The following is a 25,653-nucleotide window of genomic DNA, read 5'->3' on the forward strand; positions in this document are numbered from 1 at the left end:
TGATGATCTAAGAAAAATATTTCAGCTTCTAACACACTAAATTGATTTGAGCAACCACCTTCACCCCATAAAAAATAAGATTTTTCAGTGCTTACATTTCCCCATAGAAATGCAGCATGAACTGCAGACTGATAAAACGTCTGCTGAAATGGTGTGTTCATGTGCAACTTTGTTTGATTACTTCTCCAGTCACTCATTTTACATATTCCCAGACATTAGACTGTCATTTTAAATTAATCAGTGTTTCACTCACTCAAAAGCAGGTAATTTCAAATAAAAATCTGAGAGCATCGTGATCTATAATTGCACAGATTGGTTCTATAAACCGCCACCTTAAGACAAAAGGTCTTTTTCTATTTTTTGAGTTGGAGTTTCCCAGGTATGGTCACCCCGGGGGGCAAATACATTATAATTATGTGGGAAACTCTGCATTTGTAGTCATTTTAACCATTTAAATGTAAAGGGAAGGATCTGAAATCTTCTGTTTACAGGATTAAAGTCTAAATGGTGTTAGTTAATTTTTTTAAGATGATGCTTTTCTGTGTAGAAAAAAAAAATTTCTGTCTTGGTTTAAAAAAAAGGGGGACAAAAAACTTAGAAGATGATTGGATTAAAATCAGTCTAAAGGGTAATTGTTTAATGAAAAATCTAAAGAAAATTCCTCCACATTGTGAGCACATAGGGTCATTTTTAGAGCTGAAACCATTTTGATAATTGATAGTTGATTCTATCAACAGAAATGTATCAGCAACTGATTTTTTTGATCAGTTTCCTGCTTCTTATACTTTCCTATACCATTGTAAATGGAATATTTTGGACTGTTGGTCAGACAAAATAAGACATTTGAAGATTTCCCTTTAAAAATAATGATTTCTATTTTTTCTAACATTTTATAGACAAAATAATTAATTAAAACAGTAATCAGGAGACTAATCTGTGATGAGAATAATTACTATTAGATTTCTACTTTTCCAACTGAATGGGAATTGATTGATTGATTGATTGATTGACTGAAGCTAATGAATGCTGATGAATATATGTAGCCTAATAAATTAAACTGAAGTTTTGACAGTGTGCAGAATTCTTAATTTGAAGAATTTTAACTCACTCTAATATCTTTTAGAAAAAAGATGCAATAAATGAAAGTTTCTTGCTCTAAAAATAGTAAAAATTCAGCTCCACCCCTTGTACACTGAACCACAGTGTAAAAAGTAACATGAGAGCTGCAAAACTGATCAGTCAGTTTTATTTTCTGCCACCTCGCTGCACATGGCAACGAAAACTTATTGTTTGAGGAAGGTGAACATTAAGGATTACAGGACAGCTGGCATTAACTGTGAGGGCTTGGAGCCTCAGGCCATCCATCCATCCATCTCTACATCCATCTCTACATCCATCCATCCATCCATCGAACACCTTGCTCAGTCTTCACGTCTTCATTTGTCTATGCAGGGGCCCAGAGCGCAGCAAGGCCCTTGGCTGCTCCGACATGAATGCAGGCTTTTCTTCCCTTTACATGAGTGAGCACACACGCTCCTCCCAACAAGTCTGCTTTATGTTCCCTCGGGATTAACTGGTGCTTGTTAAATAGGGGTTGTGGGAAGTGGAGGGGGTGTGATGAGGGGGGTGGGGGTGGTAATGAATTGACAGATTTGGGGAACAACAGGGTTTAGAAGTTGTGCTAACAAGTGCTGTTGTGCAGAGAAAGCTGCCTCTCATTACAGAACAAATTGAGTAGAGTGGAACTGAAGAGAGGCGCTGATGTTCTCACACAATACATGACCTTTTCCTGTTGTCATCCTGCTCCTCATCTACAACCTGCACCCTCCAAACACCAACCTCTTCTGAGAAATACTCCTCAGAAAGTTTTGTCAGGAAACGTAATATGCAAAAAAATTTTACTTAAGCCTGTTTGCTTTCAGACATTTTTTGTTCAATTTTAAATATTTGTATTTTCTTTTATCTTGTTTATTTTATTTTTTGTTTTATTTATATAATTTTATTTTGTTATTGTATGAAACATTTTATATCATTTTATTTTATGTATTTTTATTATCCTATTTTTATGTTTTTATATATAATTAAATTTTATGAAGATTTATTTAATCTTATATGCTATATATAACATCATTTGACTGCATTTTTATATTATATGATTTATATTTCATTTTAATTTGCTTTATTTATTTTATTTTTTGCAACTTTCTGAAATTGTATTCATTTTTAAATGTTGTTTCTACATGCAATTCATGTATGTTTTTTTATACATATATTTTGTTCAATTTTAGGTCATTCTATTTTTTGATGTAACCATCTTGTATCTTGTTTTATGTAATTTTGCATTATTCTCTTATTTTTTCTACTTCCATTACATTACTAGTTCTATAATATTATGATTTTATTTTCATCCTCTGATTATATGACACTATATCGTAGCACTACACGTACATGTGTGTTTTTGTTTTTTCTTATTATTTCTTATTTTTTGTTTATTTGTTTTAATTATTACGAGGCGGCATTTTGGTTAATTACTTTTCTCTATGCTGAATTTTCTTTATTCTCAGTGATTCACCCTCCTGGTTGAATAAAGTGATTGTTTCCATAATTAGGATTCAGAGGAAGTTAATCAGTGGCTGTATAGTATCCTCATCCCATCTAACTCCATTTCTGCATTGCGTCAGACGCTCTGCTGCTTCTCCTTTCTCGTCATGTTTTTATTTTCGACTTTGGAGAACCAGAAACATGCTGCAAGGAGCTCTGCAGAGTTGTTGGTACTCGAGGCACGGCGGTCAGGGGCTGAACCAGTGAAGGCTTTTATAAGAACAACTCATTAACAGACAACCTCCTCGCTTCTTCCCTCCAGCGACCGCAAGTGCCGTTTGGAGAGGGTGCTTTTCTCTTTCAGCTACACAGAGAAAGCCCAGAAAGTCAAGGCTGGTCGCTCTGGGTACTGATTGCATTTTTTCCCCTTTTTCGCCAGAGTGCCTATTCAGACGAAGGCAAGAAGGGAATGAAAGCTTTACAAACATTAATGAAGCGCTCAACTAACAGTTTTTTTCTTTGTCGATTCTCCTCCTGCTGGCCGGATGAGTTGTGGAGGAGGAAGAGGAGCCTGAGCAGCTCTGTTTGATTGGTTGACTCTGAGGTCAGTGTGGAGAGTTTGGCTGCTTTATCAGTTAGTTTGGTGAAAACAAGCCAGTCAAACTTGTCAGAGTGAGAACGAAACCAAAGACAGAAAAATAGTCTGAGCTGTTCTGTAAGGCTTCACATTTTGTTCCATTTTAGTTTTCTTCTTTCTTCGATGCTTTCATATGGAAAACAAATGAAGATTCCTGAACTGACTCGACCTCCCCTCTATGTGTCTCTAAATTCTTGATGTTTAGGACCTTCAGTTGGTGCAAGGTTCTTACGTAGAAATGTCTTTGTATTTGCAGTGAGGAGGTCTTGTTAAAGAAGGACAGGCCCGCCCACATAAATGGCTGCTCCGCCATGGGTGAATGGGTCCTCCCCAAATCTGCTTTGCATATCAGCGCATGTGCATGCTCTCTCCGACATTAGCACATATATGTAAACTGAGAGATTAACGAGTGACAAGGGCCACATAGGCACATTTAGGTAGCGGCCACTTTACTGGCTTCACTAATGCTAGCTGCCTTTTTGCTAGTAATGTTAGCTGTAGCGTTCTAGGTGACTGGAAAAAGTTGGTCATTCCATTATTATTTGTGTCTAAAGCTCGTGCCTGCTCCCTCTTTTTCTTCTCCTTTCTTTTCTAGCAGCATAATTTATGTGCAGGTCCTGGATAGCAAGGAAATTCACTCCCTACATTGGCTAGTAGATAACTTCAGATCAGTACATTTCTTTGCTCATGTGGCCAGCCGCCTGTGGTGCACTTTTGACATTTTGATGTTGTTTACAAAAAAGTCTCATCCAATTTTCAGGAGAGATGGTTTGCATTCTGAAACAGACTACATTTTACTAAAGCAACAATAATTAACATGTTTATTTCTGTTGAATTAATATCAATTAAATGCTAAGTAATTTTGTTAAAAATAACATTTTCTTAACATTGCTTATATTTAAGATGAACTTTATTATTGCATCTGCACTTCCCCCAGTGGCCCAAGAAAGCTTTCCCCTTTTTAACCCCTTATGTGCGTCCCTGAAGAGGGGTTCTGTCCTCAAGTGCCAATAGAATATCAAAGATTCTGTCTCTGGATTTCATGTTTTTGATATTTCAAATTCTCAAATACTGGCTATAGTTTATTCAGTTGAATAGAGAACTGGCCCTTTATTTTCAATTCTTACAGAAATCTCCATGTCAAATTTTTTTACACCAAATCATAGCACGGCTTTTTCTGTGGTGTTCCTCGAGGTCTTGGTGTCTTAATGTGGTATTTAGAAGTTGTTGTTTTTTATTCCATTTTGCACCAAATCTGTGTAACAATTGGTATCAGCCCAAAAATGGCTGCAACAGCTTATGAGACATATTGTAATTGAGCATGGGGAATGGCAATAACAATACTTCAACTATAATGTTCTAAGACTTCATAAACTTCTAAATCAAAACAAAACAAAACAAAAAATACAAAAATGGCTGTATTGTATGGACTGATGAAGTGAAAGAGGTTAATATATAAAGTATATTTTAGATTTTTTTTATATTTACATACTATATTCAAAATAAATGCACATTTTCTTTATTTACAGAAATACAGTTCACATTTACAAATTAATTATGTCCACCAAATGCATGATTTCGTCATGTGTCTGTGTGTCTTTTTGTGGGTATCTGTCCTCACCTTATCTCGAATACTACTGGACCAATTAGTAAAGTGTTTTGTGCACATGTACGACAATGCTCAAGGACCCTTCGTGGTTGCAGTGATTCACAAGTTTTATACTGCCATGATTGCTGTTTCCTCACTCCTCTTAACCGACCATTAGGAGTGCAGTATTTGCCATTTCACGATTAGATTTGTGAAAGGCGTTTCCGGCAATCAGCTGGGCTAAAAACAAGCCTTACCTAGTCTGTTGCAGGCAACATTTTGGCCTCCATCGAAAAGTTTAGTTGAATCTTAACCAGAGCAGTTACAGATTAATTCCACTCCCAATATTTTATGATCCACTAAAGTCAGGCACAATATGAGATTAATAAATCCCTTTTTTTGAATTAACTCTGCCTCTGACTGGCTACTGTTTGTTGGTTTGGTTGGTTAGGTTAGGATTATGGACGCTTTCTCGATTACTCCTCCTCCTTATCTGTCAACCCTAGTTTGATTGAATGATTCATTGATAATTAAAAAAAAAACCCTATCTGTAGCAGTCACAAGCCTGTAATAAGCACAGCCAATCATTTCCTTCAGGCCCAACTGGAAGCAACTGTGTTGCGCTCCAAAGTATTCAGCATAGTTCAAGTGTCCACATAAAGTAGAGCGTCTTTAAGCTGTCTGTTTTTCAGCACACACATTTCAACAATGTTTAGGGGTAGCAGCGTTACATGTAGCAATGCTGCTAGTTCAAGTACATTTCCCAGTGGCAGTTGGGTTGCATAGCTATCATCAAAAAATCATGCAAAATTTCCAATGGCAAGCTATTTTTTCCACTATGTAACGGATTACCATAACCAAACATTATATTGCTGTATTTTGTTTATCATAAGGATTAAGAGTGCAAGTGATTGTAATGTTGCTTAACAACAGATTCCTCAGATTCATCTACCAATCTTTTGATTAAGGATAAAATCAAGCAGTTTGACAGTACAGAGCCAAGATAGGACAAGACTTAGAACCTCCCTGTCCTGAAAGAAGCAGCTCTGGAGATCTGGTCAGCAACTATCAAAATTTCAAGTCAAGGAGGACAAAATACTCACATTGCACTTAGTCATCATGAAAGGTCCAGTGTGTAACATTCAGGAGGATCTGGCAGAAATGGAATATAATATTCATAGGTATGTTTTCATTAGTGTATGATCACCTGAAAATAAAAACAGTTGTGTTCGTTTTATCTCTGATGCCGCGGGTTGCTTCAGTGGAGGCTGCCATGTTGAACTGCCATGTTTCTACAGTAGTCTAACAGGGATAAACCAAACACTGGCTTTAGATAGGGGTATTTGTGTTTTTTGCACATTTCACAGCCACCATAGTTTCATAGTTACCCACTTTCCCAGGTAGGATACTGGGGCACCTTTTTTCAGCTCATTTCTGAGCAATGTAGCAACAGATACTTTGTGTCTGTACCGATTTTAACACCGTATGCAGCACTTAATTTTGTATGTGTATCTCCTGAATAGTGAATATTACCGGAAGGAAAACAGCAGCATTCCCTCTACTGCTTCACAGACATCGGAATTAATTAATATACATTCACAGGTGCATTTCATGTGTCAGAGATGCGCACAAAATAGACCCAGCATGTGAACATAATTGGGTGGCTGATTGTACTACTTGTACTAATGAAATTAGTGCTTTGGGAATGTACATGTAAATTTACTGTGTGAAACATAGTACAGGATATTGCAACCCTCTTTATAATTGTATTAGTAATGGGCCTTTAATGTTTGAAAACACTGGTTTTCATTGTGGGTATCATAACATCACATTCCCATCAGCAGTTGGTCATCTTGAAAAACCATACTACTTTATAACCTTCAGCTTATGATCTGTAGCCAAGACGTAAAGATGAAAGTCAGCTGACTGTGTCCTGTGTCGGATTTTTCTGTCATTTCAGGCCTGATGGGATGGGGACGGTGACCGTGGAGGAAAAAGAGCACTTTGAGGCCATCAGGAGTCGGCTAATGACTCTTCTGGAGAACCAGATCACACATTTTAGGTATGAACATCTTCTCATCCGAATCCCAAAACAACAGAAATCTCATTCATTTCTGTACTGTGCAGAAATCAATTAGTAGACTTGTTGTTTTTTTCACTTCTCCATTAGTTCATCAATCCATACAGATAGTTTGGATTTCATTTTCTAGGTAATAAAATGGAGGGGAATGGAAGATAGTTTGAGCTGCCCAAAACGCTGAAAAATTACATTGACAGCAACAACTCCTCTTACAGAGATATTAAGTGTGTTTACTTACAATAGTTTCTTGGTTATAATCAGGTTTTGAATTATCCTCGTTATGTTTAACATCATATCAAATTGAATCAGAAACCATGATATGCTACAGAGTAGTCCAACACAGATAATCAAGAACCTGCATAATTTTAAAATCCCTTAAATGTGAATAACCAGGGTGTTCCATGAAATTGTTATATGCCAAATGGAACGAAAACCAAGATACTAATGTGCATGTAAATAAACTCAGTATCCTCATCTATTTGATGGGTTCGTCAGGGATGATGCTCATTAGTGAACAGAAAATAAAAGCTGTCCATGATCCACAGATAGTCATAACTCTGGAAGGGATTCTTAACACTTTCATCTGCTCCAATTAAAAACATCTTCTTGGATTAACTGACCCTTTAAATGCAGATTGCTTTAATAAGTCTCTGCTGCTTTAACTCATATCTATAATGTTACTTAGCGAATGTTAACACAAGCTGTAAATGCTGATGAAAAGTGAAAATGCCCAAAACCTTTAAAACCACCGGTATGCTCCTTTAACTCCATCACAATAAACCCAGGCAGTCTGGGTATTTTTAGCCCCATCAGCAACACACAACAGGTGCAGGATATGCATCGGCGGCGGCTGATGAGACCTCCCTGCATCTGCGTGCTGCTATTCAGTGCCGCCGCTGCTGTGTGAACACATTGTGAGCATGGTGTGAAAGCGACAGCCCCGAGACCTTGAGCAACACTCGTCTGAATGGACCTGTGCCATTAACTGTCCCAAAGCCCAGCTCTTTAAACCCTTCACGCCTGAGAGGGGGCCTTCCATCTGGCCCCAGAGAGGATGGTGGGGGTGGGCCGAGGGGGGAGTCGATCAGCGGGAGTCATTACTAACTCACCTCAACAAGAGGCTAATGCTGGTAAACAAAGGCCTGGAACAATTCTGGGATTATACTAATGTCCCCCAGACAAGACCAGGATTTCCACAGTTTAGTTAGATTAAAGCTGAGCTCAGCCGCTAAAGATTCATTTATGGTTATAAATTCTAACTACAGCTGCTCGTTTTCCTGCATTTAATGATAATTATTCTTTCTTACACAGAAAGGAGATTATCTAAAGATTACCTAATCACTGTTTGAATTTACAAGTAGTTATTCATCTTTGGTTTTAACCACCAACATGTAGAGTCTCCAGAACTAAAGAGAAATGTAGGTGGGACCTGCTTATTTTGGTGTCACAAACAAACCCACATACACCACATGGCCAAAAGCATGCAGACACCAAACAAGTATGTGGATACCTGAACAGTGTGGCCATATGTTACTTTAAAACCATGGGCATTGATCTGCTGCTTCGCTCTTCTGGTTTCAGTCTTTTCACCAGATGATGAACCTGGCTACAGGGATTTGCTCCCATTCAGCTGCAAGAGCATTAGTGAGGTCCACTGATACTGGGTGACCAGGTGTGGCTCATAGCTGGTTTTCCAATTCATCCAAAGGTGCTGGATTGGAATGAGGTCAGGGCTCTGTGCAGGCCAGTCAGGTTCTTCCACACCAAAGTGGGAAAATATGGGCTGCTTGATGTCATGTTGAAACAGAAAAGACAAACACGAACTGTTGCCCCTAAGTTGAGGAGCAAAGGTTGTCATATTCTTGTAGTGCTGGAAAACCTCTTAGAGGGGAAGTCAGGGTGGATGGATGGGTGAATAAACTGTGTGACTATGACACAGATCATACAATTATACTACATTACAATTCAAATATCGGTCCACTTCTCTCCTTCTGTCCATACACATTCAATTCGCAATTCACTTCAGTCCAAATAAGCTTTATCACATGGTTGTGAATTACACATTATTGACAAAGCTAAATTACATGTATTTCTTACTATTTTTGTTCTGTTCGATGGCATTTGAACATCAGCATTTCCACTGCTGACTGAAACACCAACATCTAACTGTGGTTGGAAGAATGAAAAGGAGGAGGCTTAATCCAACTCTGTCTCCTAGAAATTACACTTATTTACTACTAATCTGCAACGGCAAATATGTTTTGAGAGAAATTTAAAGCTGTCCAGATTACATCTTTGTCCATATAATAAGGAAACATTTTTCATGAACATATCTGCAAAACTTTCAGGAAAGATCATGGTTTTGGTTAGATACTAAAAAAAGTCAACACTAACCAGACACGCTGACTCTTCAACTTGCTTTTGTTGCCTAAACCACACTCAGGACTCGACAGGATTTGTACTCGAAAAAAACAATTGAACATAATCCAGGCAGCAAAAAATGATACCCCTACGTGGGTTATCACTAATTTTGTGTTGAAAGGGGCTCAAATATTCAGCTGAAAAACAACCCAGTTACTTAAATAATATGCAACAGATCAAAGTCATCTATTATGACCATTTGTGAAGCTGTAACACAAATATTAAAACAAAATTTCTGTGACTGACTAAAATGATTCACGTTTTTGCCATTTTAATTGGAACAGAATTTAATTTTTTTTTTTTTACTTCTTCTTAAATGTTTTCACATTTCACATTTTAATTCATATCAGAAATGTTCATATATCACATATTTTGCACTGTTGAAACACTAAATACATAATACATTATATTCATTAAAAATAGGATTCAGGCCTTTTCAACACATTCTGCTCCAAATGGATTTTTTTTTTATTTTAATGAACATCATGAACCTATGACTTTACTTTAAAGGACCAGTGTGTAGGATTTAGTGGTATCTAGCAGTGAGATTGCACATTGCAACCAACTGAAATCCCTTGACTCAACTAAGTGTATAGGAGAAATTACGGTTGCTGCAAAAAATGCAAACAGCCGTGTGTGTACAGCCAGTGTTTGGTTTGTACATTCTGGGCTACTGTAGAAACATGGCAGTTCAACATGGCAGCCTCCATAGAAGAGGACCTGCTCCCTCTGTGGATAAAAACAGCTCATTCTAAGGTAACGAAAACACAAAGATTCTTCAGGTTTGTTTTCATTATACATTATGAAAACAAGAACATGACTACCTTTGCTCCTCAACCTAACGTCATACATATCAATATTATAATGCATTTCTGCCAGTACATCCTCCTAAATGTTACACACTGGACCTTTAAGTATGGACTGTATCTTCAAACAAAGAAGATTCTTCTTCCTTTTTAATATTTTTTAAAAACCCACTGTTTTGGGGTTTTTTTGTTTTTTTTGTGGTATCAGTGTGAAGGAACAGGACATCTGCCTGTAGGTTTTTGTCCAATAAATGGCTGACCAAGGTGACCGCTTGCCTTTGTTTATTTAGTTCTGTTCACTTGTCAATTAGGAACGCGAAACCTCCCTCAACCGGCTCGTCTGTGCTCAGATGGAGCTGGAGGTGAGAAAAGCTTCCTTCATCAGTGTAATCAGAAGAAAGGAGGCAGCCATCTGTTGACACTGGCTGACGTCTTTCTGCCACTGCTTCCATCTTCCTATTATTCTTTTTTCCCCCTGTTGTCCTTGAGATTGTTTCTAAATGTGATGACCGCCCACGTTGTGCATCTGCAGGTACTGCTTTCCCTTTGGACGACCAGATGGGGCCCTGAAGGCAACGCTCTCCCTGCAGGAACGGGTACAACACATTTAAATATTTATGCATTTCAAATATGTTTGTACAGATTTTCCTGTAAGACTTTCTCAGTGTTGGTAAAATCTTGACATGTACAGCAAAAAAGTTCTGGGCCCGTATGAAATGTCTTAGAACCACTCCTAGGAATCCTCAGACTGACTTCCTGTTTGAATAAGAGATAACTGAGCTATTTACATTTTGTATGTAACAATATGATGCAGAAATGCATAAATAGCTTAAATCTTATAATGTTACTTACCAAAAGAAAATCAGGCACTGGCTAACCATTCACATTGATTAAGCAATAAGACATTATATATTATAGAGACAATTTGATTGAGCTGTGTGACGGCCATATCTAATCACATTGTTTTACAATGCTTATATTTGCACCATGTCTTGCATGTGTTGTGCAGTGTGCACACACAGCAATGATGCAAACAGGGCTGTGGGCACATCTTCTCTTCTACTGTCCAATTACCTTTCAACTACACCACCTCTTAACTTAAGGTGGCTGTCCCTACAGGTGGGGAAAATGAACTATTTCTGTAATGTCACCTATTCCTAAGTAAAAGTAGCAGTAACACAGTAAAAGTAAAAGTCCTGCATTAAAGAAAATGTACCAATTATCCGAAGTAGAAGTACGCGTTACTCATGAGGGCCCCCTTTCAGAGGATTATTCGAAATCATTGAACTTTTTTTTTTGTCTTATGCACACAACATAATAGTGTGTGCAAGTTACTATTTTGTGCTAAAAAATCAAAAATACCTATTTTTCAGGGTCTGCCTGTTGGATTTGTTGCAGGACATGCCACAACTTTAACTCCTATCAGAACCTAACCAGAAACTATAGCTGTTAAATCAAATGTAAAAAGTAAAATATTTCACTTTAAAATGTACTGGAGTACAAGTGTAAAGTACCTTAAATTGTACTTAAAGGTCCAATGTGTAACATTTAGGAGGATCTATTTGCATAAATGGAATATAATATGCCTAACTATGTTTTAATTAGTGTATTATAACCTGAATATAGGAATCGTTATATTTCTGACGCCATGGGTAGTCTCCTTTGTGCTTGGAAGGGGAGGGAGATCTGCAACTACATCACTAGATCCCACAAAATCCTACACACTGGACCTTTATGTATGATACTTGAGTTAAATGTGCTTAGATACTCTGCACCACTGAATGTCACCCACTATTGGAAAATATGCTGTAATATTTTAAACATATCTATGTTTAATATGTTGTTGTGAGGATCACAGTTTATGTGGAGAGGTCACGTAAATCTGTTTTACATCCCGCACAATTTAGTCCCCTTCCACTCAAAAATATTTTTTTCTTCTTGTTCCTAAAGTTGGATGTTTGAGCTGCTTCGTGCAGAATGATTGATGAGTTTGACAGTAGAAGGAGGTTTTCACATTTATCTCCTGTAAGGGGAAATTTTTGTTTGTTTGTGCTCACTGAAAATCTGAAAATTAAAAATGAAGCAGACACTTTGTATTTGTTGTAATACATGGAGGGGATCTTTAAAATGTTGCCCAAACAGTAACTTTTAATAAGCTCATAGAGGTCAGATAACATCACAGAATATGCACTAAGTGCCACTAACAGGTTAGGACACTTTTGGAGCTAAATATTGACTGTGATTTCCTAAGTGCTTTAATTCCTAGGCCTAAAGTAGAACCAATCTTGTGTCAGTCTGAGAATTTTTGGCCAGTTAGAAGGGATTTATTCTTTATAACTATGGGCTCATTAAAGAAAAGAAACTGGTTTCTGTTCTACACTGAATTCCTTGAACTCCAGTAAGTTGTGGTCATTGTTTGTGTTGTTTCAGGTGTTGATGAAGGACATCACCACTCCTGTTCCCCCAGAGGATATGAAGAAACTTGTGCAGAAATGTCTGGAAAAAGCAGCTCAAATCAACTACAGTCAGCTGATTGAATACGCTCAGATCAAAGGTGAGATTTGTTTTTTACAGTAAAGGTTAGATGTTTCAGTCAGCATTTTTACATTCTCCTGTTTTTACACACATTTTCAGTTTACACATAAAAAAACCCCAACTTTTTTAAACAAATAACGGATGTACAGGTCTTCACTTCACGCCAAAACCGCATTGTCCCAGGTTGTAGTCCAGAGGGGGGCCCTTTTTCCATGTTAACCTTTCTTAACAAAGAGTTCAGCTTTCAATTGCTCTACCAATTTGACTGTATTTAAAGAAATGTTCCTGTTGCCTCAGTATGTTTTGTAGCTGAAGGAATGTGAAGGGAAAAAAATCAACCAAAACAAATATTGCTCTTGATTTGGTTGGCTTGGTGTCGGGGGGGCCTGTTCAGTAATCCATCCGTGACTGCCGCTTTATTTCTAATATCATCTTGTCTTGAATATATTCACATAGTTAATTGAAGGAAGCATGCAGTCATTTTATTTCACTGATATCTCTTATGAATTGAGGTTTGCCGTGATATTAAATTATTAATTTTCTTGACAATGTCAATTACATATAAGTAAGGATAAAAGAAAATTAAGTAATGGAAATAATTAATAACAGAATGTGTCTGGCTGTCATGGCTTCATTAAAATCTCAGTTCATCCTCTGAGGAACAGAGATATCAGCAGCATTTGGTGGTGAACAATATGGTTTAATGGAGCAGAAAACTGTCAGCTGGGGTTTATGGGAAATGTAGTCATGTTTAAACGTTTGTACATAAACATTCCGGTGTTTCCTGCTGTGTTCGGACCCTCAGTGGATGCTCAGGCAGCTCCAGAGAAGAGGCTTGAGGACATGATGCGTCTGGGAGAACTCTGCATCGAAGTCCTGCAGCAGAACGACGAGCATCACTCCGAGGTATTTTTTATTTATTATTATTATTATTTTATTTAAAGACAGCTCTGCCTGATGCGTAGCTCTTAGCTGAAGGTCTGGGGACTGGTCCTGTATGTGGTTTTCAGGTCTTCTGATTTTGTTTTGTTTTAGACCCAAACCCAGAAAGCTAGTTATTTTAGTTTTGATTAATTAATTAATCCAGTCTGTAAAATGTTAAACATAATGACCAAACGGGTTCTGCAGACTGTTCATGCAGTTTATGATGATACAGAACAGAGGAAAGCATCAAATTCTCACGTGAGAGAATCTGGAAACAGAGAAAGACTGGGATGTTCCTTCATTTTATTGATTTACATGTACATTTACATTTCTGTTCCTGTTTTTATTAAGAACAAAACAGTTGTTAGTTTAGGATAAAGTATTTAATTCATCTCATGTGAAATTGCAGATTTTAACGATTAAACAATTGCTAAACTAATTACTGTATTTAAGATAATTTGGATGAATTTAATTTAATTTTGGTAAAATGTAATCATTAATTTTGTAGGAACACACTATTGGACTGAATGAAAAGTTCAGAAACTTCAATTTGACCAAATCCAGCCTGTGTAACTACTCCTCCCCACGTGTTCACAATTTGTCAAATCGGACGTACACGTTCTTCCATTTCCTTCCCATTTTAAATTCCCTCTAGCCTTTTATTCTAAGAGTAATCATTTCATCTTTTGGCAAGGCTGGAACATCGGTGTCTGGGTTTTTTATTTCACATTTAAGTTTAATCTGAATGCTTCCTGTCTTATTAAAGAAAAAGGTACAGATATCCATACTAAACATGCAGAGAAGCATAATAGGTACTGTGTGTGATTACAGAAAAGATAAAACCTACAATATTTTCAGTCTTTCAGTGATTTTACATCAAGTACACATAGGAGTGTGTAGCACAAAGCTACTTTACACAAAGAGCAAATAGGATTTCAGCCAACACAACACAAGTATACAAAACCACCACAAAAAAGACATAGAAATGACTGACCACATCTGAGTCACATCGTCTAACTTACAGTACACCTCTGTACCTTCATGTTGTTGTTTTTATTCAACAGTTTTTTTCTGTAATAATAAATCAAAATATGCATTTATAAAAAAAATTTAACTACTCATAAAAGGGAGCCCCCCCGCCTTGAGTCTGAGACCCCAAGACGAAACTATGAATCCAAACAGAGTAAATATTTGCAGACTAATCAAGGTAAAATAACTCTGTGTTGTGTCGAGTAAAAGAAAACAATTCCTTTCTGTCTTGTTTGCATCAGTTTTATTACAAGAACTGTTTAACTCTAACACTTTTTTTTCCCTCCCTCTGAGTGACAGTGGCAAAGACGCCACAAGTCACTTGATCATTTCATTAACATTCTTGATCACTTTTCGCAGCACTGTCCATTTTCTTCCTTTGCCTTTGTTGGCAGCGCTCACGCTAAAGTGCCGGCGCTGCATTAACATCTGCGGTGGAGGCACGATGAAAACAACACCCACGCCCCATATGCATATGCCACGGTGTAAAACTGATCAATCATAGGTGTTGAGACGTGGCAGTTTGATCGGCCCTCGGTGGCAGTGTGGCGCTCAGGCATCTGCTTCTGAGCTATTAATAACAGGCCGCTGCCATGACGACCGGTGAATCTCTGCTCCGAGCTTCAGATGTGATGTTAACTACAAATTAGAGGCTTTTTGTCAGAGCACCGCCACAATCTGTCACAGCTTAAATTTAGAGATGAATCATAATTGTTTACTCGGTTACTGTAAACGTTCTCACGCCGTCTCTGTTTTGTTTCATTACGATGATGTCGAAGTGACGAGCCGGTGTTTCAGTCAGTCCACAAGGACACTGCTTTTTTTTAATTCAAAGACAATTTTAATACTCTGCTTGGAATAATACTTTCGGTCTGATATGGCTTAATTACCTACTTTGTAATGTACTCCTTTCCCTCACTGAAAAATCAAGAATCTAAAAATATACAAATATTGTCCATTTTAAAAGTGTAACTGCAGGACACAGAATATCTCCTACTACACCTAAAAGTCTATTCTAAGTGTATGTGACCTGGAGGCTTCAAGTTGCACATCACACTTGTGTAAGTTACATACTGGACCATGATTGGCTCAAAACTACTTGTGACATCACAAAATCCTGCAGTTATGTCCAGGTGTTTGACTCCAAGTTAAGGCGAGCACAGATATACTTTCCTCCTTAGACAGATGGATCTGAGAACAAACTCTGCACAACCGTCATTCTGCACAGTGAAGCGAAAACATCCAAGTGAAGTTACAATGAGCAAAACAGACATTCTTGAGTTGATTAATGTTCAGATCACTAATAAACAATCTCTTGACAAATAAAGACTGGAAGGGCAACTGAAGGAGAGAAATCTTACACATGAACACACAAGATCGCTTGTATCATGAAGGGATTCATCTCACAAATCAATTAAAAACAAAAAAATTGACATATGACTTGCGTAAATGTTGGGAAGAATCCTGGACTGAAGTGCAGTAGTTCACAGCCTGGGGACTGGGAGCCTGTCAAGAATTAAAAAAAAAACAAAACACACACAGTAAACTTATTATTATTTATCTGACTGTCTGTTCGTTCTGTTTCTCTCTTTTGTATTCCACCGTGGGAAGGGACGAGAGGTAAGTTGCTGTGAGAATGTTTCAATCATCCTCCGCTTGTGATTGTGTTTTTGTTGTATGACTGCTGGTTTGTCGGATCCTGAGCCACATCAGACTTTGTTCTCCATGTGTCACTGCCAACTGTCTTTTTATTTTTACCTCTGTTGTGTGTGTAAAGTTGTGTTTCATGGCCACTGGATTGTTAAAAATCTTCTCCGCACATAGGATTAAAGGATTATTTCCCGTGATTTTAATATTATGAATGAATTGTGAGGTTGTTCCCGAGAAAATGGGATTTCTTGCCATGAATGAAGTTTAATTTTTAAACACAGAATTATATAAAAAATTGAGCAATTACTGTAATTCCTATTTGTTTATATTTTAATGTTTTGAGGAAAAAATCTATTCTTCTTATCCACCACAACACAAAAAACACAGCTCCAACTGTACAGAATAATTTGACCCACTGTTTCTGAGAGCGGTTATGTGGGAGATTAAACTGCACTTAATACTGCTGCAACTTCAGGATGTAAGTCAGACACATTGCAACATGAAATCTTGCACGATCTAATGAGCTGCCTCGCAAGGTTAAATCTCACAGCTGAAAAGTTGATCCAGTTAAGACTGGCACTTTGTAGCCATGGCAGTGTGTGTGGCTGTGTTAATGAGATTTGAAGAAGACGTCTTTGTTTTAGTACGTAAGGTAATCTCCATATTCACATGTGCACAAGAACAAACATGCTAATACACTTGGTTTCCTGCCGGTATTTTTCCTGATAAACAAATGTAGTCCTACAGTATAAACATGCAGAATATATCAGAAGTGATGTTTGAATTATCAAACCCTTTGTCAAAACTGAGTATGAGGGTTCCAGCTTGACCCGGAAAACCAGTTTAACAAACTCTCAAACTCAAGGGTCACGTACTAGTCTTTTACAGAGATAGATGCGGTTGGGATGATAAAGAGATGAAAGTTTCAGAAAAGGCTACAAAGTAGACCCTGACCTGTCTTAAAAAGAGAGAGAGATCTCTTGAATTGATTCAAAGTTCAGACCATACCTATTTGTCTTTCTTTTAGTTTTGAAACTGTAGCAGGATCAGTGTGATTTAGCTTAGTTTAGTTATTTTTTCTCAGAGACAGTGCCTATTAATAAGCATCGCTGTAAATACGCCAGAATTAGAAAGAAACAAAGTTAAAACCGTAATCACAATATACAACATGATAATTACAGCAAAAGCAGAACACAGACATAGGCAACAATAAAAGCAGTGTGAATTATGATTCAGTAGAGTAACAGCAGACTATATAACAAAAACGCAAGCAAGGAAAAAACATTAGCAAAAAAAGCCAGAAGGAAAACTACAGAACAGCTGAACAGCAACAAACATAAGCCAAGATAGCATTAAGGTAGGTGAAGCAACAGGGCAGTGTAGCAGCATACAAAAAAACTGACAGATATTTGCCAAATGATGAAGGCGTCCAGATTAGTGCTGACAGATCTGGTGGCGTGTAAGCCATGTTCTTAAATGTCTGACAACAAAGCAACTGAGTGGTGGAGGAGCCATGCTATAAATAATTTAATTAATGAGACATATATTTGCGTACATGATCAGGTTTTCTCAGCTCAGAAGTTTATATTGTGTTATATTATTATATGGCAGTGGTGAAAGCCATTCGGTTTCTTATCAAGGGTTTTCATACTGTGTTTATATAGTGATTCTAGTGGCCTCAAGGTTGAACTACCTGCCTGTGACCAGCTTGTTATATAATACATTGGGTGCTACATGATCATAGCATTCATGTACATTCTAAGTTTAATTTTATATTTTAGGGCAGTTTGGCACCACAGCAAGGAACACAAGATCCAATAAAAATCAAAACTACAAATTAAAATGAGACCAGGCTGGTTGTATTTATTTGTTTGCAGGTGTGCTGACATAGGGACCTGTATTAGTGATGAAAGTACAACACGCAGTCTGCAGTTTGATTTTACGTCTGTGCATGAGAATATAGACTGGAAATAACCTTGCTGCCCTCATATAAATGTATAAAGTTTGATAAATAAGCACACCACTGCAGCAGTCGATAACAAAGACAACAGAGACAAAAATCAAGATATACAAGTCAAATAGGATAAACATGAAAGACAGGCTGTGGAAGTAAAAGTGTTCTGGTCCTCTTTTCATGTACCATGACCAGCCAGGTTTTGTAATGCTATTCAGTTGACAGTTCAAGGATTTTAGGATTCAGTGGTAACATAAATAACAAATGCTTTTGAAGGTCCCTCACGGTGTTTAAAATGTTGTAATGACTTTTTCACACCCTATGGAGGGCCGACAGTTTGGTCCAGCCAGTCTGGGTCTTTTCTTCCAGTTCAGATGTCTTTTAGTTTAAATAAATACGATTGATCCCTTTTATAAATACACTGTGCAGTCAAGAGTACTGTGTGTGTGTGTGTGTGTGTGTGTGTGTGTGTGTGTGTGTGTGTGTGTGTGTGTGTGTGTGTGTGTGTGTGTGTGTGTGTGTGTGTGTGTCTAGGTTCTTTAGTTTCAATGGAAATCTTAATACTCCAGCATGCAATGATATTTATTTATGGTCTTCCAACTTTGTGGCAACTATTTGTGTTTTTCTTTTCTGTTTTGACATGACAATGCCCCTGTGCTCAAAGCTCCATAAAGAAATAGTTTTCCAGTTTAGTGTGCAAGAACTAGACTCACCTGCACAGAGCCCTGACCTCATCCCCATCCAACACCTTCTAGATTAACTGCAACGCAGACTCCGAGCCAGACCCCCACAGTGCTCTTGTGGCTGAATTAACCCGTCATTATTGATCACATTAATTTTTTTTGGCTTTGAAAAACTCTCATTCAGCTCCCACAATCCCTTTCACCTTCAAGATGCTCTCTCAACAATGTGGAAAATCTTCAGGATTAACACTTTGTGACCAGCTGTTTGTCGAAGGGAGGATATGGAGAAACAGATGTCCTTGGTGGTACAATATGTACATTATCCCTTTAGAGCATCAACGCTCTTCTTCTCCTCTTAAAATAAAATAATATTTTGGTTGTTAGCAGGCTGGAACTGTTTGTGAGTAAATCATGTCTTCCATGTCTCTACCTAAAATTTCTCTTCTCTTCTGTCCTTTCTAGTATCTTTATTCTCTTGCTTTCTCCTTTCTTCCATTTTGTGCCCGCTTACCTATACCTGATTCCTTAGTGTCTTCTTTTTTCTGTACCCCTTACCTTTTGTTTCCCCATTATTTTCCTCCTTTCTTAATCTCTTCTCTCGTCTTTATCCTCTTGTTCTGTTTTTCAAACTTTCTCCCCTTTCCCTACTCAATATTTTTTCTCTATCCTACGTTGTCATTGTTCTTCCTTTATTCCTTTCTTCCTGACCTCCCTTTTGTAACTTTTTTCCTTTCCTCCAGTCATCCTTCCCTTGTCTTCCCTTTTTGTCACCCAATTGTCCGTGTTTCCACTTCCACCCCTCTTCCTCCCCTTCCTCCCCATCCTACCACTTATTTTCTAGTTTTCCTTCATTCTCCCCATCTTCTCTTCATTCATTCCTTCCTCAATTGTCCTTTATTTTTTCTTTCCACTATCTTCCATTTCCCCCTTCCCTTTTTTTCAGTTTTTTCAGTTTTACTTTTTACTTACAATAAAATTGTCCCTTCTTGTTCCTATTATTTTTCCCTCTTTTATCTCTTCTTTCATACTTCAGTTCATCTTCATCTTTTAACTTCCCTTTCCTTTTCTCCATTTCTTTCATCCCCCTTTCCTGCTTCCTTTATTTATTCCATCCATCCATCTATCCTTCTTCCCTTCCTTCTTTCTCTTCTTGCCCTTGCATTTGGAGTTTATCTACATGTGTATTTTTTGTTGGACTGATAGCATTTATTTACAATCCGCTGCTATTGAAATTGATGCCTTGAGAAGAAAGAGTTGTAGGTGTTAAAGAATCATCAGGTGGGTTTAATGCTGTTTGTTGTCAGTAACAGGAAAATGAAATGAGTGAAAGGATGAGTCTTCCTGCAAGGTCACCAATGAGAGCCGCTGTGGCGTCATTTCTTTTTCCCTCTGTCTTACATTTCTGCCTCTTCTTCCTCCTTTGTACACAAATACCACCCTCAGTTAAACAGCGTGCGATTCAAGGCTGATTGCACTTTTCCCTTAGTTGTCCTTTAGCTGTCAGTAGCAACGGTCACCAGAGCAGACTGACTTCTGTCCACAGGAGAGCCACATAGCCTAGATGCAACAGCACCTCTGACCCGTTTTTCATCTTTTGAAAGCCTCAGTCACAGCAACTAAAGATGTCTTGCGTCTGCCTCCATTTATTTACATTTCTGCAGCTTTTAAAAGGTCGTCTTTCTTAATCATATCTGTTTTGGTCATCCAGACCTTCATAAGACATTAGACACACAGGAAGTGGGTAACGTACAGTGCCTATAAAAAGTGTTGAACCTCAATGGAAATTTTTACCCTTTACAGCATCAACTCAAAATAGATTTAGTGTAGCTTTTTTGACACTAATCAACAGGAAAAGACCCTTTAATGTCAATGTGAGAACAGATCTGTATAAAGTGATCTGAATTAATTCAAGTATTCACCGACATTAACAGGACACACCTAAATTACCACTGGTGTAGTCATTTTGCTGTAGAAGTCTCAGTCTCGTCATAATGGAAATCACCTTTGTTTATTGAAGTGGGTTTAATTTATCTGGAAGTCCAGCTTTTTGTGGCAAAATCTCCACTTAGGAACACAAAAAATATAAGAAGAATAGAAAAAGTATGGCACAGGTGTAAAAAGGGCATGATTCAATAACTGAGTGACTGAGCAAGATGAAGGGCCACCAAGAGATGTGACAACTTCAATCAGTTTGTGTTTTCTACATGAGTTGAGTTCACAGTGTGTTTGTTGTTAAAGTTTCCCCTGAGAACTCTGCTGCTAGGCAACAAAAGTAGACATTTTTTTTTATTTTTACAAAATTGTTGAATGATTTAGTGTTGTCACATTGAAACACCACAATGAGGAGCAATAACATAATAGAAGACTAATCTGACTTACTTCAGTGGGACTCACCATTTTGGCGTGGGTAACTGGCAAAGATGGTGGTGAGCAATAAACCCAAATGCCAGATTTCAAGTTGGACCTTCAGAGACTTGCGAGGGAGAAGTCCTCCAAATTAAATTAAACGTTGTTTTACCTTATTCTCTTGAACAGCATATATAAACTTTTTCTTGATCTGACACTCCTATCAGCAAGATGACATCATTTATCAGTGTTGCCAAAACCAGTTATAAATCACTGTACACTATGTTTACAGTTTGGTTAGCTTTAGGCCCCAAAACAACCTGGTTATGTTAAGAGAGGGGTCAGCTATCAAAAGAGCCATTTATGGCCAAAAATCAAAATTTGCCTGGAGCCGCAAACATATTTGAGCCCTATAATGCTAATTTCTTGCTGCAGATCAAGCATAACGATAAGCAAACAAATCTGCCCACACACTAATAATCTCTGTACGTTCCTCTGAGACTTTTCATTTTTTGGATTCTGAATCCATAACTAGCCTAGCTGGGTAGATTGCTCTTATGTAGAAACTGCTTTTTCTGTTCCGGGGATCAAAATGTGGAATTCCTTACCAATAGAAACTGGATTCCTGACTGGGATCATTTTAAACTAGGACTAAAAAACAGTTTCGGAAGGGGGATCAGTCATGTAGTCATGAATGATCTGGTGCTTCCTGTTTTATGGTGAGTAGGTTGTGTCTGTTTATTTTTTTTCCTGAGTGCTATATTTTTAATGTTCATTCTTATTGTTAAGTTTGGGTTCTGTACTGTCTCTTGTGTGTTTGTTAAGTTTTAGACATTGTAAAGCCCTATCTAAGGACGGGCATTGCAAATGAATGTTGTGGTGTGTGGCATTTGTTTGTCCTACAGGCTACAAGTATGCTCTAGGTTGCCTACCCCTGGGTTTAGAGAAAGATCATGGTTTGAGTTAACATTACTACTTTATCAAGGTTAGGGGACCTTTGTCATGGTTACAGTAATAACCACTTAAAGGCCCAGTGTATTGATTTACTGGCATCTAGCGGTGAAGTTGCATGCATTTGAATACAGCTCAGCTTTTCAAGGGTATGGAAGAAACAATGGTGGCTGAGAAACTTGGGAAAAAAAGATAAAAACAGCTAATTTTAAGGTAAAAAAATACAACGATTCTTATTTTCACGTGATTATACATTGATACCGAATATTATATTCCATTTATGCCAGTAGAGCCTCCTGCATGTTACACACTGGACCTTTTAAGATTAGGGAAAGGCCATGGTAATGTTGACTTTCTGTTGGAAATGGGAAAGTTCTAGGTTTTAGTCACTTAAACAAATGTTGTTTCTTTGCGTTTGCTCAAACAGCTGATTCTGTGGACAGTCTCAAGGATCAGACATGAGATGCAAAATAGTTGAATAGTTGTCAGAAGGTCCATGTCTGCGGCAAAACTAAGACCGCTTCTTGCTAATTTCTTAGATTTTGGTTATTGATATTGTTTTGTCACATCTTGTCTTTCTCAGGCTTTCTCATGGTGGCCGGAGCTGATGGCTGAACATGCTGAGGCATTTCTGTCTCTGTACAGAGCCGACATGGACGCTGCGCTGCAGGTCCAGCCTGTCGACTCCTGGGACAGCTTCCCACTATTCCAGCTTCTCAACAACTTCCTGCGAACCGATCGTGAGTCTCACCCATTGACAGTCTCGCCTTTTCGTTCTTGATGTCAGACTCAGCTGTACTCAAACTCAACTCTTCTTTGAGCTAAATGTTAAAACATGTTTAGGGAAGTTCCTCTCTCCTCTGTCTTATTTTCATAACTGTGGCCATTCTGACAATGGCTCATTCTAACTTTGCAGTCACCATCTCCGTTGTAGAGATTAAGGAAACGCAACTTCAACTAAAGTACTATATTTTACAGCAAACAGTCAAAGCCTCCTGAAAACTTTCCAAATAAACTTCCATTCAATTTGATTATATTCACAGAATCAGAATCAGAAATGCTTTATTGATCCCTGGGGGAAAATTGTTTGTTACATAAAAACTAGAATAACTTGAGAAGGCTACAACTGGGGCTTAAAGCTCAGTAACATGAAGCATTGCAGTGGAGAGGAAGTGAAGAAGTGCATTATTGCTTCTTTTTTGTTGTTTTTGTTCAGTTTAAGTAAAAATCAAGTTAAATTTATACCAATCCATATTAACCTGACGTTGACCAAGGTAGCTGCTCCTGAGTCTCTACTGCAAGCAGCAGACTGCCTGGAAAGATCAGACATGCAAGGCAAGGGTCACATGACCGTCACAGCCAGCTTAGATAGGCTGCTTGTAACTGTGAAGTTGTATGCTGGAGGAAGGGGGAAATAGTTTTTCAAAATATAAGAGAAAAAAATCTCTCATTCATGTACGAACGCATCTCTCTGCCAGGGTATGTAAAGGCTTGTGAACTCTACCAGCTATGTGACCTTTATGAGCCTGGTTACATTCGCTTGAATCCAGAGGTCTTCTACCATGGTTCAGAGCCAAGGTTTTGGCAAAGTAACTACAAAAGCCACTCAAAACTGATATAATGTAGGTAAACCACCTATTGTTAAAGTTGTGAATCCACTCTCCAGCTCAAAACCTGTTCGCTCAGTGTGACATTTAACGATGAGAGCAGATTGTGATCCTCAGAATCACTGCATACATCAATATGTTTTTATACTGCACATATAACCTTTTTTTTTTACTCTGATGACATGTCTTGGTACAATCGTACATGCAAACATCTCATTAACTCCTGCTTGTTTCATTTACTGGGTGGAAATTCAGCATAAACGGTTTACCATGATTTGAGCCATTGACAAACTGTGTGTCAAACAGAGTTCAGTGTATAATTTCCTGCTGTCTGTAATCACAGCTTTACTCTGCCAGTTTCTGTGGGCTCTGAACCAACAAGTGTGTGCAGCAGTCATATCATCATCCTCCACACACACACACCGAGCTGCTTCAGACTTTCTCCAAATTAAATTGTCAATTTTCTCTCTGGTGGGAAATCTGCTCCACACAGGGAGGGAAAGATCCAAACTGGAATCCAAAAATCTCTTTCTAGTTTCACACTGCTCTCACCACCTCTATTACCTTCACCCTTCTCCCCCCACACGTACACTCTCACTGAGAAAAGGACATTTAGTCTATTCACCCCATTGTTTTTTGGGTAATGAAGACTTTCAAATGTATACATTTTACAGGAAGCATTTGGTAACTGCAGCTTTAAAATAAGAGAAATTTGATTTTTGCAACAGCAAAATAGTGCAAGATTCACTTGCACAGGAATAAATCAGCAGTTTAGCCATGGCTCGTCACTGATACCTTATCATTTCTTTTCATACTTACAGCCTGACCTTCATTTTCGTGCCTCTAAAACTGCTGCTTTTAGGGAGGAAAACCCCATACAACACATGGTCTTACCGCTAAGAATGCTAATTAACACCGATGACGCTAACAAGGCTTGCTAAGAAACAAGGTTAACAGTAAGTCGCACACTCCGACAGAGAGTTAATTAACACAAGCAGAGGAGAAAACTGTCGAGGCTGGACGAGGGACACAATCAGCTTTATCCTCAACTTGACGTCAGCTGACCTGTCTACCTGTCAGCTGGTAGCTGCAGAGGATGTTAACACAACGTCAGGCTCCTGGCTCACTTCAGCGTCTTCACTTAGATCTTATTTATTTAGTTAGTTAGTGAACAGGAAACTAAACTCTTCAGGGGTTGTTTTTCTTTTTTTCCACTCATAGGCTAATTTCTATATGATTTATATCAATGATGCTTTTTTACTGTTAAAATAAGGACACAAGGACACAGGAAAAAACAGAAAAAGAAAGAAAAAATGATATATGTGTATATATATTATATACATATATGTCTTTTGATGCCGGGCGCCTAAATCCATCAACTAACCTTTATTTATGTAGCATGTGCTTTACAGTGTAAAAATAAATATAACTAAAGAAAGATGAGGTCAAGGAAAAATAAGAATAAAAAACAAATTCAAATCAATCTGTCAATCTAAACTGACACTTGTGTATTGAGAAAAGGTGGAAGCTGAAAAAAAGAACTGTCAAAGCAGCAGATGAGATTTTATTGCTCACATTCATCCTTTAGAATCATTTTCCACCTATTTTGTGAATTTATGAATAGTAAACCATTTTCTGGAAGACATCCACACAGCAAAAAACATGAGTTTAGGAATAAGGAAAACATTTTTGTACACCCACTTATTTTTGTAGTGTGCTTTTCTATGTCTCAAGGTCCCAAAGAAAAAAACAAAAACTATTATGGTGAAAACATTAAAGTATGACAAACATCAAGATTGCACTGCTGCATTTCAGATTGTTGTAGTATTTTCTTCCCTGATAAACTGCATCTTACTGTTAAGATTTAATTTAACTGCTAGAGAAAAATCTCGGCTCATTGT

The 25,653-nt window shown here is 37.8% G+C and overlaps 1 protein-coding gene across 8 annotated transcripts in view; it reads left to right on the forward strand.

The window, feature by feature from the left end:
• Positions 1-25,653, forward strand: part of cadps2 (Ca++-dependent secretion activator 2) — a 200,163-nt gene that overhangs the window by 133,756 nt on the left and 40,754 nt on the right. For all 8 annotated transcript variants that reach the window (XM_051382486.1, XM_051382489.1, XM_051382485.1 and 5 more), the window contains exons 14-18: positions 6,727-6,828; positions 10,606-10,669; positions 12,504-12,627; positions 13,414-13,514; positions 22,729-22,885. In XM_051382486.1, the coding sequence (XP_051238446.1) occupies positions 6,727-6,828; positions 10,606-10,669; positions 12,504-12,627; positions 13,414-13,514; positions 22,729-22,885 (548 nt within the window). The remainder of the gene's footprint in view (positions 1-6,726; positions 6,829-10,605; positions 10,670-12,503; positions 12,628-13,413; positions 13,515-22,728; positions 22,886-25,653) is intronic.

Source organism: Dicentrarchus labrax, unplaced genomic scaffold (assembly GCF_905237075.1).
Source record: "Dicentrarchus labrax unplaced genomic scaffold, dlabrax2021, whole genome shotgun sequence".
Lineage (NCBI taxonomy): Eukaryota > Metazoa > Chordata > Actinopteri > Moronidae > Dicentrarchus > Dicentrarchus labrax.